This window comes from Gorilla gorilla, chromosome 3 (assembly GCF_029281585.2).
Source record: "Gorilla gorilla gorilla isolate KB3781 chromosome 3, NHGRI_mGorGor1-v2.1_pri, whole genome shotgun sequence".
NCBI lineage: Eukaryota > Metazoa > Chordata > Mammalia > Primates > Hominidae > Gorilla > Gorilla gorilla.
This window is the reverse complement of record NC_073227.2, coordinates 159807576-159826946: the sequence shown is the minus strand read 5'-3', so window position 1 is coordinate 159826946 and position 19371 is coordinate 159807576. Positions and strand designations below refer to the sequence as shown.

Genomic DNA, 19371 nt, shown 5'->3' with positions numbered 1-19371 from the left:
TTTGAGGCTGCAGTGAACTGTGAGACACGCCACTGCACTCCAGCCTGGGTGACATAGCAAGACCCTTTCACCACCACCACCACAACACCACCACAGCAAACAAACCAGGGCTAGGGAATTAATAACAAAGTAAATACTAGATAGACTTTACATATTATTTTTATACTTATAGCACCGTGCCAAGGCTTACTAAGAACCACCTAGGGACTATAATGTAGTAAGTCTATTTATTTAAATTTGTAAACTAAAGAAGACTGAAGACTGAGGGGCACCTTTCTCTTCTCACTTTATTATGGTTTGAATGCATGTCCCCCAAAGTTCATGTATTAGAAACTTGATCCCCAAAGCAGCAGTGTTGGGAGTTGGGCAATGGGAGGTGTTTGGGTCATGAGGGCATGGCTCTCATCAATGGATTAATACCAATATGGTGGGGGGGAGACATAGTGCTGTTCCAGGGGTGGGTTCCTTATAAAAGGGTGAGTTCAGCCCTCTCTTGACCTTCCATCTTTGGCCATGGCATAACACAGCAACAAGGCCCTTACCAGATACCAGCCCTTTGACTGGACTTCCCAGCCTCCTGAACTTTAACTATATTTTCAGTTCTCATCACAATCCTAGGAAGCAGATACGCTTATTATGCCAATTTCAAACGTGCTATAATCCTAGCATGTTGGGAGGCTGAGGTGGGTGGATCATTTAAATCCAGGAGTTTGAGAGTAGCCCGGGCAACACAGAGAGATCCGTATCTAGATGTAATTAAAAAAAGAAAAAATTAGCTGGGCATGGTGGCATGTACCTGTGGCTAGGGCAGGAGGATCACCTAAGCCTGGGAGGTGGAAGTTGCAGTGAACCATGATTGCACCACTGCACCCCAGCTCTCAAAAAAACAAACAAACAAAAAACAAAATGAGAGAATAACTGAGTTAACAAGTCTCATTGTTTCTCACCTACTTTAAAAAACAACTTTACATTCCCCCCCCTTTTTTTTTTGGAGACAGGGTCTCACTCCATTGCCTAGGCTGGAGTTGGAGCCCAATGGTGCCATCATAGCTCACTGCATCCTCTAACTTCTGGGCTCAGGCAATCCTCCTGCCTCAGCCTAAGCAGCTGGGATTACAGGTATATGCCACCACCCCAGCTAATTAAAAGAATTTTTTTTTTTTTGTAGAGACAGGGGTCTCACTTTGTTTCCAGGCTAGTCTTGAACTCCTGGCTTCAAGCAATCCTCTCAGCTCAGCCTCTCAAAGTGCTGGGATTACAGGCATTAGCCACCATACCCCGCCTAACATTCAACTTTTTTTTTTTGAGATGGAGTCTCACTCTGTTGCCCAGGCTGGAGTGCAAAGGCACAATCTCAGCTCACTGCAACCTCTGCCCCCCCGGGTTCAAGCAATTCTCCTGCCTCAGCCTCCTGAGTAGCTGGGATTATGTCGCACACCACCACACCTGTCTAATTTTTATATGTTTAGTAGAGACAGGGTTTTACCACGTTGGCTAGGCTGGTCTTGAACTCCTGACCTCAAGTGATCCACCCACCTTGGCCTCCCAAAGTACTGGGATTACAGGTGTGAGCCACCGCACTTGGCCACACTTACTTTTTTTTTGGAGATGGAGTCTCGATCTGTTCCCCAGGCTGGAGTACAGTGGCGCAATGTTGGCTCACTGCAGCCTCCGCCCCCCCAGGGTCAAGCAATTCCCCTGCCTCAGCCTCCCAAGTAGCTGGGACTACAGGTGCACGCCGCCACCCTCGGCTAATTCACATTCACTTTTTAATTTTCGAGTATCAATCATTAAAAAAAATTCCTTTCATACATAAATACATGTTGATTTCCAGGATTTCAAACCATCTACTTAAGTTTTTTGCCTTAATAGGAGTTGCTCTTCAGGACTTTAAAAAGATTTTCAAACATTCACAATAGCTCAATATTCAAAGCTTATTTCCTAAGGCTAGACAGCACAAATAATTTACCCATGTGGCAATTAAGATACTGAAAAGTACCAAATCTTGACAAAACCTCTGCTGAACTCTATTTGGCACTCAAATTGGCTTCAGGTCTAATTTTATGTGTTTGGAAATTTTGGATTTGATTCCACACATATTTGGCTTCTGCTCACAATTCATTTTTCACAAACACAGTAATTCTCATTTTATTTTTTTATTAAATTTTTTTTTTTTTAAAAGTAGAGACGAGATCTCACTAAGCGTCCCAGGCTGGCTTCAAACTCCTGGCCTTCAGTGATCTTTCCACCTCAGCCTCCCTAGGTGTTGGGATTGGGCGTGAGTCACGGCAATGGGCCAGCTATCACTCTCAATGCAACACACAAGTTACAGAATTCATATAGTTAACAGGCACATCAAAATAGCTTTATCTCTTCTGCCTAGTGTCCATTTAGCAACATCACCCCATCCCCTGCCACTGACTAATTCTATAAGCACATTTTTACATACATTTAAAACTGGATGTCTTAATTCCTTGTACCACTATTGCTAAGCCCTCACTGCTATTTTACTGTATAAGAATATAACTCTTCTTACTTTTATAAACAGCCTTTGAAGAACTGCCAGAGAATTCAGATTATTTAGATTTCTGAAACACAGTAGCAAGTATGTAAACTCCCATTTGGCAATACCTTTACTTTCCTAAAAAACACAAGTGGGAGGCTGGGCGTGGTAGCTCACCCCTGTAATCCCAGCACTTTGGGAGGCCAAGGTGGGCGGATCACCTGAAGTTAGGAGTTCGAGACGAGCCTGAACAACATGGTGAAACCCTATCTCTACTAAAAATACAAAAATTAGCCGGGCGTGTTGGCGGGCGCCTGTACTCCCAGCTACTTGGGAGGCTGAGGCAGGAGAATCTCTTGAACCTGGAAGGCAGAGGTTGCAGTGAGCTGAGATCATGCCACTGTACTCCAGCCTGGGCAACAAGAGTGAGACTCCCTCTAAAACAAGACAAAACAAAACCCACAAGTGGGCTAATCACAAATATATTTGAATATATGTACACCCTTAATAATACCAATTACTACACACTACTAAAGCAATCTAGGCAGATCACAATTCAAGTTCCTAAGAATGCGACCATAAGGAAAACGGTCGGGCTGCAATGAAACACCTTCACATCAATAATTAGAATGCTGGATGACAACCCCAACAGTCGAGACCCAAACTGACTTGGCCCACCATTCCAAGCACTCCTAATAGCACTAAGGAATCACTCAGGGCAGGCCGGGTGTGGTGGCTCACACCTGTAAACCCAGCACTTTGGGAGGCCAAGACAGGTGGATCACGAGGTCAGGAGATCGAGACCATCCTGGCCAACATGGTGAAACCCCGTCTCTACTAAAAATACAAAAAATTAGCCGGGCATGGTGGTGGGTGCCTGTTGTCCCAGCTACTCAGGAGGCTGAGGCAGGAGAATGGCGTGAACCTCAGAGGCAGAGCTTGCCGTAAGCTGAGATCGCGCCACTGCACTCCAGCCTGGGCAACAGAGCGAGACTCCATCTCAAAACAAAAAAAAGAAAGCAGTCACTCAGGGCCGACCACTCTCCACAGCTCCACACAGGGTTCCTTCCTCTAGCTGCCCACCAATTGCCTGTTCTAGGCTTTGCCCAAACCATTCAGCGTCTAATTACTTCTCTCACAGTTTGCGTTTAGTATCTTGAAACGGTGGCCTGGCAAAAACGCTGATTAAAAACCAAGCAAAAGCCAGGATTATTTTGAGTACGCATCTGGGAAGCTATGGAAGCTGATCAACCTCTGCCTGAGGAAACCTAGAAGCACACACAACACACAAAAACTAAGCCATCAATGGCACAGGAAGGCATCTCTGAAACAGCAATCCAATGCTGCCATCTACTGGCCATGCGTGTTGAACATCTCACAAAAACTAAGCTAATTTAGCAGCTGATTTTCATTAGCCTTCTTAGAGTAGGTTCCAGAATACCTGGCCATCTTCAATACAAACGAGAATTCACACAAGATAACCACCAACATCAAGAAGCCTGGATGTTGGATATACAATATATTTATTTAATATATATTGAAGGAATCAATAAAGATTCATAGCAACCAGGCTTAGCTCTATGGATCAACCAATGGCTCTCCTTTTCTTATACCTGGCCCATTTTTCCTACTTAGGGTACCCTTGGATATTTGCACCACAATCTCTGTCCTTTACTCATGAGACTTTAAGCCTCCCAAGGGCAGGGACTGTTTCCCTTATTTACCATTTCCCCCAGGATCCAGCCCAGTGCTTTAAACAATGTTAATAAAAGATGGCAAGTGACAGCAAAGTACCAAGAAATTCTGTCAAACACTGATGGAGGACCACCTTTTATTGGTGGAGCATTTTATGGTATACCAAGCATTTTTACTTGCTGTAACCAGTTACCTGCTCAAGAACCTGTTGGCCATTATTTACACCATTTTATAGATAAGAACACTAAGGTTCAAAAGTGTAAATGAGGTCCTAAGTCACCATTAAACGTAACTCTAGGCCAGGCGCGGTGGCTCACGCCTGTAGTCTCAGCACTTTGAGAGGGCAAGGCAGGTGGATCACCTGAGGTCAGTAGACCAGCCTGGCCAACAACCTTGTCTCTACTAAAAATACAAAAAAATTAGCTGGGCGTGGTGACAGCCCTGTAATCCCAGCTACTCAGTAGGCTGAGGCATGAGAATCGCTTGAACCTGGAAGGCAGAGGTTGCAGTGAGCCAAGATTGCACCACTACACTCCAGCCTGGGTGACAGAGCAAGATTGTCTCAAAAAGAAAAAAAGTAACTCTTTCTAAATTTTTGTGAAACCGTGGTGTGCGCACCCATCAGCTAGAAAATCAAAACTCAAACAATGTGACATGTCCCCTGAAGGTCCATCTGGCAAATGAATGCAGCCACCTTCAAATTTTGCATGATGTGGGCTTATATGACATGAATTTCCAGATCCTAGAGACTGGATTCTAAGTGCCAATTTAGGCAGAAGGATCACTTGAGCCCAGGAACTCGAGACCTGCCTGGGCAATGTACTGAGACCCCATCTCTTATATTAAATTTAAAATAAAAATAAAAATAAAAATAAACTAAGTGCCAAGTTAAGAAGGTATTACTTTCTGGCAGGAGTCAAATATTTTAGTTAGTGACCGACCAGTCTCCAAGTCTGTTATTGAGTGCCACTGACTGAATATGACAGGCCTGCCTCGAGTACTGAGCCTCATAGCTAAAGCCTCAGCTCTCTCCAGGAAGTTCGGCCTGCAGTTCCGCAGAGGCAAGAAAGTCTTAAAGCAAGGACTCAAGTTAGGCTGCCTGAATTCAAATCCTGGCTCCACTTTTTACTAACAGGATCCTGAATAGCTTATTTACCTCTCTGCTTCTTCATTATCTTCTTCATATAGATAAGTGTAATCTATTTTATTTGGTTACTGTGAGGATTAATTTAGTTAAACGAGAGGTACTTGGCACATCCTAAGTGATTAGCTAAATGTTAGCTACTCTGTTTCATTCTGTAAAACTCACTTTTTTCCTAGGCATAAAGAGAAGGCTATTATTCAGCTGGGCGTGGTGGCTCACGCCTGTAATCCCAGCACTTTGGGAGGCCAAGGTGGGTGGATCACTTGAGGTCAGGAGTTTGAGACCAGCCTGACCAACATGGTGAAACCACGTCTCTATTAAAAATACAAAAATTAGCTGGACGTGGTGGTGGGTGCCTGTAATCTCAGCTACTCGGGAGGCTGAGACAGGAGAATTGCTTGAACCTGGGAGGAGGTTGCAGTGAGCCGAGATCACGCCACTGCACTCCAGCCTGGGCGACACAGCAAGACTCAGTCTCAAAACAAAACAAAACAAAACAAAAAGAGAAGGCTATTATTAACATTCGAGATGATGTGCCAGACTGCTTCCATGTATTTTCATTATTCTGTCCCAAATGTGGTGAAGTGGGTATCTGCACAGCTTTCTCTAGACTGAACAACTAGTAAGGGGGCTGGCCCTGGAGAAAGTTACCTGCACCTTGGACTGCTGCTCGTCAGCATCTCCAGCTGTGCTGATACTGCCTCAGGGCAACAGCGATGCAGCTGTCCTGCCTAGCCCCGGGCGCACACAGCAGCCCATTCTTCAGGCCAGAAAGAAACAGAGGTCAAGTTGCACCTCCTCCATCTGTCGACGTCACTGTCATCACAACACACACACACTGCCACAGCACAGAGTGTACAAAGCAGTGTCACGACCCGCTTGGCATTACCAGAGATATCAAGTGAAGGTCAGAACTCTCAACCTAACGTGTCTAAAAATACAAGCACCCAGACTGAGCGTGACAATCCAAACAACCTCTCTTTGCCAGGTGGCAGTCACAGACCAGACAAGAAAGCTGAAGCGTCATCCAGACAAGACTGAGCCATACCTTCAGCCAGGACAGACTCATATGGAAAAGCTCTCTAAAGAGAAGGGAATCCCTCCATGATAAATGCTTTGTTTAACATGTTCGACTGGTGCTCAATTGTCTATTGGCTGACAAATCATTTCCACAAGCTGGGCTTTTCTAGCACAATCCTCTGAAATAAAAATGTGAAAAAGCAAAACCTAAAAATCTGGTGATCTCCCATCACTAACATTTCTGGGACACTTGGAAAAATGATGTGTTTTTACAGTGTGAGTGGAAATATGAAACTATAAGGCGCCTTCTGCTGACCGTACAGAGTCCTCTCTAGATCAGGGATCTACTGACTGTGACCCATGAGCTAACTCTGGCAGCATCCTGTCTTTGTGCTGCCTGCAAGCTAAGAAAGGCTTTTGTATTTTTAAATGGTTGGGGGAGGGGGGGAACCTTAAGAACAGTAATATTTCATGACATGTGAAAATGATATGAAATTCAAATTTTAATGTCCATAAATAGGCCAGGCGCGGTGGCTCAAGCCTGTAATCCCAGCACTTTGGGAGGCCGAGGCGGGCGGATCACGAGGTCAGGAGATTGAGATCATCCTGGCTAACACAGTGAAATGCTGTCTCTACTAAAAATACAAAAATTAGCCGGGCTTAGTGGTGGGCGCCTGTAGTCCCAGCTACTTGGGAGGCTGAGGCAGGAGAATGGAGTGAACCCGGGAGGCGGAGCTTGCAGTGAGCCAAGATTGCGCCACTGCACTCCAGCCTGGGCGACAGAGCCAGACTCGGTCTCAAAAAAAAAAGTCCATAAATAAAGTTTACATATTGTCTTATAGCTGCTTTCACACTACAACAGCAGAGTTGAGTAGCTGCGACAGATATATGGCCCAGAAAGCCTAAAATATTTACTAGCTGGCTCTTTATGGAAAAAGTTTGCCAACCTCTGCTCTAGATATATTAAAATGAGCCTTTAGCCAGGCATGGTGGCAGGCACCTGTGGTCCCAGCTACTTGGGAGGCTGAGGCAGGAGGATTGCGTGAGCCCAGGAGGTTGAGCCTGCAGTGAGCTGGCTCTGCGCCACTGCACTCCAGTCTGGGTGACAGAGGAAGACCCTGTTTCAAAAAAAAAAAAGAAAAAAAAGGCCAGGGATGGTGGCTCGCACCTGTAATTCCAACACTTTGGGAGGCTGAGGCGAGCAGATCACCTGAGGTCAAGAATTCAAGACCAGCCTGGCCAACATGGCAAAAACCCCATCTCTACTAAAAATACAAAAATTAGTTGGGTGTGATGGTGGGCACCTGTAATCCCAGATACTTGGGAGGCTGACGCAGGAGAATAACTTGAACCCAGCAGGTGGAGTTTGCAGTGAGCCGAGATCGTGCCACTGCACTCCAACCTGGGTGACAAGAGTGAAACTCTGTCTCAAAAAAAAAAAAAAAGTATGAAAAATTTTTAAATAATGAGCCAAACATGGTGACACATGCCTATAGTCTCAGCTACTCGGGAGGCTGAGGCAGGAAGATCCCTTAAACCCAGGGGTTTGAATTCAGCCTGGGCTATATAAAGAGACCCCCATCCCTAAAAGAATTGGCCAGGGGCGGTGGCTCATGCCTGTAATCCCAGCACTTTGGGAGGCTGGGATGGGTGGATCACCAGAGGTCAGGAGTTCGAGACCAGCCTGACTAACATGGTGAAACCCCGTCTCTACCAAAAACACAAAATTAGCCGGGCGTGGTAGCGCATGCCTGTAATCCCTGCTACTTGGGAGGCTAAGGCAGGAGAATCACTTGAACCCAGGAGGCGGAGGTTGCAGTCAGCAGAGATTGCGCCACTGCACTCCAGCCTGGGTGACAGAGCAAGACTCATCTAAAAAAATAAATAAAAAATAAAATTGTATAGTCCATTTGGAAGGCAGCTATGCTCACCAACTAGTCCATTTGTATATATATCATAAAACCAATAAAAGATGTTTAGTCACTTAAAAAGGAGGGGAAACAATTTTCATATACAAATTCCCAGAGCATTGCTTGAATAGTTAAGGCACATATTAAAAAAAGAATATGTTGCATATCATTGGGCAGGTTGGTTCTAGGCCAAGACAGCAAAGTAGAAAATACATTTACTTTCTCTCCTTCCTAAGATCTTAAAGAAATAAAGTACCTATATTTAAATTTTTTTTTTTTTTGAGACGGAGTCTCGCTCTGTTGCCTAGTCTGGAGTGCAATGGCGCCATCTCGGCTCACTGAAACCTCTGCCTCCCAGGTTCAAGCAATTCTCCTCCCTCAGCTTCCTGAGTCGCTGATGGGATTACAGGCACCCGCCACCACGCGTGGCTAATTTTTGTATTTTTAGTAGAGACAGGGTTTCACTATGCTGGCCAGGTTGGTCTAGAACTCCCAACCTCAGGCAATCTGCCCGCCTTGGCCTCCCAAAGTGCTGGGATTACAGGCGTGAGCCACCGTGCCTGGCCTCTTTAAAATTTCTTAAAGAATGCATCAATAACATTGGAAAACAAGAAGGGATGCATGACATCAATGGAGCAAAAATTTGGAGGAATTCCAAGAAGACAGAAACAAGTTTGAATTAACAGAGAAACCAGAAGGAAAGGGCAGTACAAGTTACCAAAGGTAAATGCGGTTTTCCCAAGAGCACCTTGAAGAAACTCCAAGCTGAATCAAGAAATAGAAAGGGCAGGAGAAGCTGAGGGGGTAAGCGTTAGGGCAATTCGTTCAAGAATGAAAGTGAACGGTGGCACTAGTTACACGTGTCCCCTCTCTCACAGACAAAGCCAGGAAGGGTGGCTTTTGCTTGCTCCATAGAACCAAAGAATACCCCAAAGAAAATGGGTGATAGCCTTAGAATGGCTTGCAAAGGTGAATGGACCTGAAAGAGAAGCAGACCAGATCAGGAGCTAACTCTGAAACTCAAGGATGGTTTTAAAACGCAGGGAAGGGGTTGGACTGAAGAATATAGAAGGAAACCCTCCTTTCTTTGACAAAGGCGGTAGTTACCAGCCTGCTCCCTCTCACGCATTCAACAAGGAAGCCTGGCTGCCTTTTCTCCAGATTACCTTCCCACTCAGAACATGCAAAACTGGCTGGGCGCGGTGGCTCACACCTGTAATGCCAGTATTCTGGGATGCCGGGGTGGGCGGATCACTTGAGCTCAGCAGTTTGAGACCAGCCTGGCCAACACGGGGAAAACCTGTCTCTACTAAAAATACAGTAACTGTTGTATTACTGGGCCAGGCATGATGGTGCATGCCTGTGGTCCCAGCTACTTGGGAGGCTGAGGTGGGAGGAGTGCTTGAACCAGGTTGGTGGAGGCTGCAGTGAGCTGAGATCACGCCACAGCACTCCAGCCTGAGTGACAGAGCGAGACCCCATCTCAAAAAACAAACAAACAAATAAAACAACATGCAAAACTCCCTTCCTCTCCAGGAAAGAGGCCTAAAGGAGAAACAGGCACACACATCTCGATATATTTAAAGTACGAGAGACATTATAGACACAAAACAGGCTTCTATGAAAAAAGGAGCAATTAAACAACTAGAAATGTCTAGGAATTTAAAATGACTGCAGAACAAAAATTTTCACAAAATCTCATGCAACAGAGAAGAGATAAAAACACTAAAATATGAATGGAGGCCTGGCTAGGTGCCTCATGCTTGTAATCCAGTACTTTGGGAGGCAGAAGCAGATGGACTGCTTGAGCCCAGGAGTTTGAGACCGGTCTGAGCTGAGACCCGTGTCTCTACAAAAAAATAAAAGTAGGTAGGCATGGTGGAGCACACCTATAGTCCCAGCTACTTCAGAGGCTGAAGTGGGAGGATCACTTGAGCCCAGGAGTTGGAGGTTACAGTGAGCTATGATCACACCAGTGCACTCCAGCCTGGGTGACAAAGTGGAGACTCTGTCTCTAAAATAATTAAAAAAAAAAAAAAAAAAAAAGGATGAATAGACACGGAGGATAGATCCATATGGCCAACAATCTAACAGGAGTTCAAGAACATGAGAACAAGAGACAATACAGTAAACAACCGATACAAACTTTTAATGTGCTAAGGCATGTCTTTGATTGGATGGGTGCATCAGATGCTGAGACATTCATCCTGATGGATCTTTTGAATACCAAAGATAAGGAAATCTTGTAAGCTTCTATAAATAATCAATACTCACAATGGTCTTTAAAAGTTCAGAGGCAAGGCCGTGCATGGTGCCTGTAATCCCAGCACTTTGAGAGGCCGAGGCGGGTATATCACCTGAGGTCAGGAGTTCGAGAACAGCCTGACCAACATGGCAAAACCCTGTCTCTACTAAAAATACAAAAAATTAGCAGGGCGTGGTGGCAGGGGCCTGTAATCCCCAGCTACTCGGGAGGCTGAGGCAGGAGAATCGCTTGAACCCGGGAGACGGAGGTTGCAGTGAGCTGACATCGCGCCATCATACTCCAGCTTGAGGAACAGAGCAAGACTCCATCTCAAAAAAATAAAATATTAAACTAATTCTAGAACTAAGTCTCAGTGAGTCTATTTGACCTACAAGATTTGAAAGATAAACATTTTCCTTCAGCAGACCTTCAATGATAATTAGCATCCATAAAAGCAAAACACACAAGAGGAAATAGAAAAGTATTATATCCCAGGTATTATTTGAATCTGCGGTGTAACTACTTTGCACCCTGTACTAGACAAGATATTTGCAGTCACAAGCATATTTGCAGACCGGCAAACAGAGCTGTTTAAGTACTGGAACCTCAGAGTTAGAGGAAAGATAGAAAAGGGAAAGGAAGACAGCTGGAAAGGATGCAACAAGACCAAGGAATTTCCCAGATATCCTTCCAGAACAATTCTTATTGTCACTTTGGATGCATCATAACTTTTTTTTTTTTTTTGAGATGGAGTCTTGCTGTGTTGCCCAGGCTGTAGTACAGTGGTACGATCTCAGCTAGCTGCAACCTCCACCTCCCTGGTTCAAGCAATTCTCCTGCCTCAGCCTCCTGAGTAGCTGGGATTACAGGCACACACCACCAACACCCGGCTAATTTTTACATTTTTCGTAAAGATGGGGTTTTTGCCATGCTGCCCAGGCTGGTCTCGAACTCCTAACCTCAAGTGACTCCCCCCACCTCATTGGCCTCCCAAAGTGCTGGGATTACAGGCATGAGCCACTGTACCCGGGCAGCATCGTAACTTCTAAGCACTTATTTTCATGGACTTGCCAAGAGCTCAAGAGCAGCCTGGGCAACACAGTGAGACCCTGTCTCTACAATAAATAAAATAAATATTTTCCTTTCTGCACAACTCTCCACAATCCAACAGTGGTCTCTAACTTTTGGACAGGAGAATCACATCACTGAGAGACTTAGAATAGGCTTCTAAGCATTTAGTAAAACGAGCCTCCTCACAGGTGTCCGCCTGTGTTGTCAGTATGTGGCTGTTGTCTACCCGGAGCCTATGTCAGAATCAGCAGATGCTCAGGCCCCACTTGGAGATATTAAAATCCAGAAGATCTGAATGGGACCCATGCATTTTTTTATATACTGGAAGGAGAAAAAAATTGTTATAGGGACATTCAAATTGGATGGTACCAATTTTGTTTAGCCTTCTTTCCCCTGGGCACTGTTGCCCACATACCTGACACTGAATTCTTGCTAAGTATTAATATATGATTCAAGTGTTGCTTTGAGGCCACATAGAGACAGAGGACAGCTAAGGTTTTCACTTGAGGTCTCACTCCCTCCGTGGGAAGGCTGATTTTCTCCCATTCTAAGAATAACAATAAATAAAAAGTATCTTAGCTGCTTTCCGTGGAAGTCCAAACAGGTTTACTATGAGGCTAAACGCCCATGCACACTGTCCTTCAAATTTCTAATTATCTACTGAAGTATAACCACCACTTAAGTGGCTATCAAAGCCCTATAAACTCTAATTAGTGGCCGGGCGTGGTGGCTCACGCCTGTAATCCCAGCACTTTGGGAGGCCAAGGCGGGTGTATCACCTGAGGTCAGGAGTTCGAGACGAGCCTGACCAATACGGTGAAACCCTGTCTCTACTAAATACAAAAAAATTAGCCGGGCATGGTGGCGCATGCCTGTAGTCCCAGCTACTTGGGAGGCTCAGGCAGGAGAATTGCTTGAACCGGGAGGCACAGGTTGCAGTGAGCCAAGATTGCGCCACTGCACTCCAGCCTGGGCAACAAGAGCAAAACTCTGTCTAAAAATAAAAAAAAAAAACAGAAAAACTTTAATTAGTCACCAGTGGCTCCTGACAGCAAATACAGACGCTGTATCTCCCTTCCTAACTCCAAGAAGCCAGAACACAATTACCTCACTTTTCTTTTAGTAAACATCATAGAAACCTCATTTTACTCACTCTAAGTTGTGACTTAGAGTGACTACATGGATACACTCCCATTACAACCTCAGTCTCAAGTTTCCTCTCACTGAACTTTCATTAATATGCAAATTTCTTCCCTTTTTTTTTCTTTGAGAGTAGCTGGGATTACAGGTGCGTGCCACCACGCCCAGCTCATTTTGTATTTTTAGTAGAAATGGGGTTTCTCCATGTTGGTCAGGCTGGTCTCAAACTCCCGACCTCAGGTGATCCGCCTGCCTTGGCCTCCCAAAGTGCTGGGATTACAGGCTTGAGCCACTGTGCCCGGCCCTGGAATTTCTTCCCTTTCTTAAAAGCTGCTTTTGGTGGGGCGTGATGGCTCATGCCTGTAATCCCAGCACTTTTGGATGGCTGAGGCGGGAGGATTGCTTGAGCCCAGGATTTCGAGACCAGCCTGGGCAACATGGCAAAACCCATCTCGACAAAATATACAATTTTTTTAAGCTGCTTTTGTTGGGGGTCAATGTTCCTTCTCAGGGGTCTCTTGAACTGCCTTAGGCCCCAAGCTCAAAGATCCTTTTTTTTTTTTTGAGACAGAGTATTGCTCCTACTCTGTCGCTCAGGCTGGAGTGCAATGGCGCAATCTTGGCTCACTGATACCTCTGCCTCCTGGGTTCAAGTGATTCTCCTGCCTGTTTCCGAAGCAGCTGGGATGTACAGGGGTGCACCACCACACTTGGCTATTTTTTTTCTAATGTAAGTAGAGACAGGGTTTCACCATGTTGCCCAGGCTGGTCTTGAATGCCTGAGTTCAAGTGATCCGCGCCTTGGCCTCCCAAAGTGCTGGGATTACAGGCATGAACCACTGTGCCCGGCCAGACCAAAGGTCTTAAGGCTGTTCCAGAATCCTCTCCAGAGCTTCTCAAGCTTTCCAGGAATAAGTACCTTTGGGGAAAGGAGGGGCAGAGCTCATAAATACTCCCTAATCTTTTCGGAAGAATCCCCTGGGGCACTTGTTAAATATGCACTCCACCAGACTTCTCCACAGGAAACTGATCAAGCAGATGGCTGAAAGGCCAGAAATCTGCATTTTAACAAGTGTCCCAAATGATTCTGCCTCTACCCCTTTTCCTAAGATGCTTGCCACAGCTCCTGCATGCGCCACCTTCTTCCAGGCATTGTGTGTGTGGTCTTCTCTGCCTGCTCCCACCACCCCGCAAACTGTCCCCTTCCAAAACACCCTCCTTTTTCACCTATTAGAAGCAAAGCATTTCTTGACAAATTCAGCCACACTGATTTCTCTTTCTTCTCAACTCCCACTGCAATTAGTCATGTCACCTTTTACATGTACTATTCAATAAAGCTTGTGGATAAATTGCTATCAATTGATCTTATTCATTTGTTCTAGGTAAAGTCTAGTGTTGAGACAGCAAGCAAGGTTAAATGATTTACAAATGTTAAGTGTGTGGAATGTGAATCTGGAGCCATGGTTATTAATCCCAAAGAACCCCAGTTCACCATGTTTAAACTGTTGCCATTGAATGCTAACAGAAAAATCATACATTAGTTTTCCCACAAGGAAAGCAATTTATTCCATAGCAGCTTGATAATTACAAGCTTTCCCGTTTCTTCTCTCTCATAAGCAGTTTACTCACATAGTTAAAGGACATATTAAATAAAGCTGCCTTCTCAAATGAGCTGGTGGCATTTGCCTATAAAATTGTACCATGAAAAAAAGCAAATGTTCTAATGGTAGAGAACAGTAGTTCAGCCAACTCTTCATTCTCTGAGGAGGAGGGATGTGGAGGATAGCATTTATAAATCCACAGATGACTTCCATCTGCGTTTCATCCAGTACAGTAACTGTGGCAACTGCTACTCCTTAGGGGGGGCTGCTATCCTTGAGAAAAGAAAGCCAAACACTGAGATCATCCCTAGGGTCACCTTTTAATTCTAACAACCTGGAATCTGATAACTCCAAAGGGACTGTACTGATCTTCCCAATAACTACCAGTTGCCAAGGGGCATAAGTTATGCAGGAACTGATTAGCAAATGTGGACAGCTGTTGGGACTCACTACTCCCCACCACAAGGCTCAGGAGTGGAGAGGAGCTTTCGGCCCCTTCAATGTCTCTCTCACATATGGGTGCCAGATGTCCAAATTTGGGGGCATAGAAGAACAATCTGGAGTTATTCTTTTTGTCATTTCATTTGGTTATGTGGAATCCAGGGCCCATCATGAATGACTCAGACTTAATAGGTCTACAGTAGGATCCAAGAATCTGCATTTTAAAAAAGCACTTCATAGGCTGGGCGCAGTGGCTCACACCTGTAATCCCAGCACTTTGGAAGGCCAAAGCAGGTGGATCACCAGAGCTGGGGAGTTTGAGACGAGCCTGGGCAACGCGTTGAAATCCTGTCTCTACTAAATACAAAAATTAGCCCAGCACAGTGGCGTGTGCCTGCAGTCACAGCTGCTCGGGAGGCTGAGACAGGAGAACTGCTTGAGCCTGGGAGGTGGAGGTTGCAGTGAGCAGAGGTGGCGCCACTACACTCCATCCTGGGCAACAGTGCGAGAGAACCTTGTCTCAAAAAAAAATAAAAATAAAAATAAAAATTAAAAAGCACTTAGTGCTGGGTCTGAGGCTCTTTGGAAAACAATGTCCATTTTTGCAAAGTGCCTCTTCTCTCACCCTTCCCCATCTGTGTGTGTCTCATGCCTTTCTGCATTTACTCCTGCTTTTTCCAGACAAAATGCTTTATAGTAATCTCTTCCAATCCTAACCATGCTTCAAGAGCCAGCTGAAATGCCACCCATTTCTAGAAGCCCAAAAGGGACTTCCTGCTTTCCTGCACCCTTGTGCCATTTCCAAGTCAAGAGAATAAAAGGTGTTTCATTTCATTAAACAGCCATTTCATTGTGCAAATCTCATCTCTCACTGGGCAGTAAACTCCTTAGGGACTGACTAAAGCTCATGTTGTTTTTAACTCCCATAACAAAGCACCTACATTGTGTGAGACCTTCTGTAAAGATCTGGAATGAGTGAACAAGCAATGAATGAATCAATGCAGGCATGTTTCTTCCAACAAGCTGCTGAAGCTAAAAATGCATGAACAGGAAAATTGTCTAGACTTTATAGTAACTGCCTACAAAAGTTTAAGTACCATAAAGTCCTTCAATTTCCTTATCTGTAAAACTAGGGGGTTTCAGGGGATTTCTTAAAAGAAGTTCATTAAACACTTTCTTGGGTCAAAAGCCCAACATTCCAATCTGACCTGATATTATTACTCAGATAACAGTAATTACTCAGATAACACAGCGATCTATGTTTTACACAAGCTAACGGTATTCCCATGAGGAGGTACCTACTAACCCTGCCTCTGAGACTTTGAGGGAATTTAAGATATAAGCTGGTACAGAAGACATCACCTGGTTTTCTTTTACTTTTCCTACCTCAAACCTCTAACAATGTTTTTCTTAAAATTTCCAGCAAGAAAAAAGTTATCAGGCAATATACTCATTCTGGCAGTTATTTCACAATGTACCACATTCCTACGAAATTGGGGGTGGGGGTGGGGAATCTAACTGTCAAGTTCACTCTAATGAACAATATAGTTCAGAGTCTCCAGCAACCAATTCAACATCCTAATTTTAAAATGACTAAGTTGGGCATGGTGGCTTCCACCTGCAAATCTCAACTACTCCAGAGTCTGAGGATAACTCGAGGCCAGGAGTTTGATACTAGATTGGGAAATACCTAAATATCCGCCAACAATGCGAATAGTTTAAAGTCTTGGCTTCAATCACATTCCAGATGACCATTTTTAAAATATATACATATATTTTTTATTTTTATTAATTTTGTTTTGAGACGGAGTTTCACTCTTGTCACCCAGGCTGGAGTGCAATGGTGCGATCTCGGCTCACTGCAACACTCCGCCTCCCAGGTTCAAGTGATTCTCCTGCCTCAGCCTCCGGAGTAGCTGGGATTACAGGCGAGTGCCACCACGCCCAAGCCCGTTGGCCAGGATGGTCACGAACTCCTGACCTCGGGTGATCTACCCGCCTCCGCCTCCCACAGTGCTGGATTACAGGCGTGAGCCACCGCGCCCGGCCTATTTTTTAAAATTTTATAGGCCGGGGAGGCGGTGGCTCACGCCTGTAATCCCAGCACTTTGGGAGGCCAAAGCGGGAGGTTCACCTGAGCTAGGGAGTTCGAGGCCAGCCTGACCAACATGGAGAAACCTCATCTCTACTAAAAATACAAAAATTAGCCTGGCGCGGTGGCGCATGCCTGTAATCCCAGCTTCTCGGGAGGCTGAGGCAGGAGAATCGCTTGAACCCGGGAGGCAGAGGTTGCGGTGAGCCGAGATCGCGCCATTGCACTCCAGCCTGGGAAATAAGAGCAAAACTCCGTCTCAAAAAAAAAAAAAAAAAAAAGTTATGTATTGCCTAGTTTTGAAAGAAAAAAATTATCAATTTTTAAAGTATAATTAATTTGTATGTAATTTGTGGCCCTGGTAATGTGTGCCCAGGCAGAAACAGAGGTGGCAAAAAAGGAAAACTCAGGGTAGTTATTATGATGTATGAAAACAGCTCTTGGTGAAACTAAGGTCTCATTTTTACAAGATCTTAGATACACAGGACACAAAATGATGTTAACTATCAACAGTGGAAGGCTCCAAAAAAAAAAAAAAAAAAAAAATCCAAAGAAACGTAAAATGGCCGAGCGCGGTGGCTCACGCCTGTAATCCCAGCACTTTGGGAGGCTGAGGCGGGTGGATCACGAGGTCAGGAGTTCAAGACCAGTCTGGCCAAAATGGTGAAACCCCGTCTCTACTAAATATACAAAAGTTAGCTAGGCGTGGTGACTGGCGCCTGTAATCGCAGCTACTCGAGAGGCTGAGGCAGGAGAATCGCTTGAACCCGGGAGGGGGAGGTTGCGGTAAGCCGATATCGTGCCACTGGACTACAGCCTGGGTGACAGAGTGAGACTCCATCTCAAAAAAAAAAAAAAAAAAAAACGTAAAATGAATCAATGTGTTATTATCACGACTTAAAAAAAAAACTTAATATCTACACCATGAAAGCTATATAAGCAAATAAGCATCATTTAGATTTTTTTTCCATAAAAATTTCCCTTAAGTCGTGCAATAAAAAATGTAACCAACATAGTAACTCGCGGCCTCGGAAGGGGGAAATTTAACGGTCAAGAACAAGAAATTCTGAAAGCATGGCCTCTAAGGGTCAAGCGGGAACCTGAATACAGTCTCCCAGTTCTTACTAGCTTTGATGCAAGCCCCAAGCAAGTCGGGGAACAGGGAAAGAGGAAAAAGGGAACGCAGAAGGTTGCTCCGGGAAAGGACCCACTTTCAGGCCAGACTCCACGACCGGCAGCCCCGGGCTTCCCATTCATTCCGCGCTGTCTCCAGGTGGCGGCCGCGCGTTGGCTGCCGTGGCGTTCTCCGCCCGGAACTGGGGTGCACTCACCTGTTAGGGAACACGACCTCGCGGCGCCCGAGGCCGCCGCCAGCAGCCGGGGGGATGCGGGCCTGGGAACAGCCGCCGGCGGGGACAACGGGCGGCGCAGCCCTGGGGCGGGCAGGCGGCGCAGGCCGGGCGCGTCCCTCTGCAGCAGGGCCGAGCAGAGCCGCCGCGGACTATGAAACATGCCGGGCGCCGCCGCCGCCACCACGGCCCCTCGCGCGCCCGAGGAGCGGAGCCCGGCTGGGGCCGAGGGCAGCGAGTCGAGCCGACTGTCCGGGCAGTCTGGGCGGATGCTCCCAGGCTCCTTCTCGCGCGGCGCAGGTTCTGGGGAAATCCCGGGCAGCAGAGCCGGAGAGGGAGGCGCAACACCGCTGCGTCGGCACCGTCTGCTGTGAGACCTGGCGAGACCTGCCCGGCGCCCGGCGAGCGCTGCGCGCTGACAAAGCGGGCGCTACCAAGCGGAAGCTGGAGGGGAATCCGCGGGACCCGGCCACTGCGCGGCCACGCCAGGCTCCCTCGACCCGGCGTAATCCTGTTTTAAAAGGAAGCGGGGCTTAGGCTGATTTATAGGTAGAATCCGCAGGCGGTCTAAAATAAGAGGTATCCGTTGGAGCGGTTCTGAAGAAAAAAGCGTCCCCTTCCGCTGGCCAGCATGGAAGCGCCCACAGGCTGGGAATCCCGAGACAGTTCCAGGGCTGTGGCCCAGGGGACACGTGTCTGTCAGAGTGGCAGACGGCGTCCGTGTGTGCCTGCGCGGGTCTGTGTGGATATAGCAAAAGGCGTCCGCCTCCGACCCCCTCGGCAGTGTGTGATGCGTTAAACGATATTAAGCACAATAAAGCACCGCCTGTGGGCGAGGCGACGATGATTAAAACAGCGTCCTTTTCCTCATAAGTGTTATACTTAGGCAGAGGGAGCAGAAGGTGGCAAGGGAAGTCAGACCAGAAAGCTCTACAAGGTAGAATGAGATTATTGCCACAAGATGCCAAAGACTGGCGATAGAGATGACAACAGGCCCGGGCTCTCTAGAAGGTTCATTAGAAGGATTGGCATTTGAGTTGGCCTATGACGTGAAGGTCTAGAATTTACCCACGTGAAACTTTGGAGGGGGTGGTGGTGAGTTATAAATGAAAAAAGTAAATAAGGGTGTATTTGGGGAAACAACTCTTAGTCATGTAAGA

General features: G+C 46.1%; 1 protein-coding gene across 1 annotated transcript in view; it reads right to left on the bottom strand.

Annotated features, from left to right (window-relative positions):
* Window positions 1–18678, bottom strand: part of NOCT (nocturnin) — a 30676-nt gene extending 11998 nt beyond the window's left edge. Inside the window, exon 1 of the mRNA XM_031010168.3 lies at window positions 18194–18678. Coding sequence (XP_030866028.3) covers window positions 18194–18374 — 181 coding nt within the window. The 5' untranslated portion in view covers window positions 18375–18678. The remainder of the gene's footprint in view (window positions 1–18193) is intronic.
* Window positions 18679–19371: the final 693 nt, after the last annotated feature.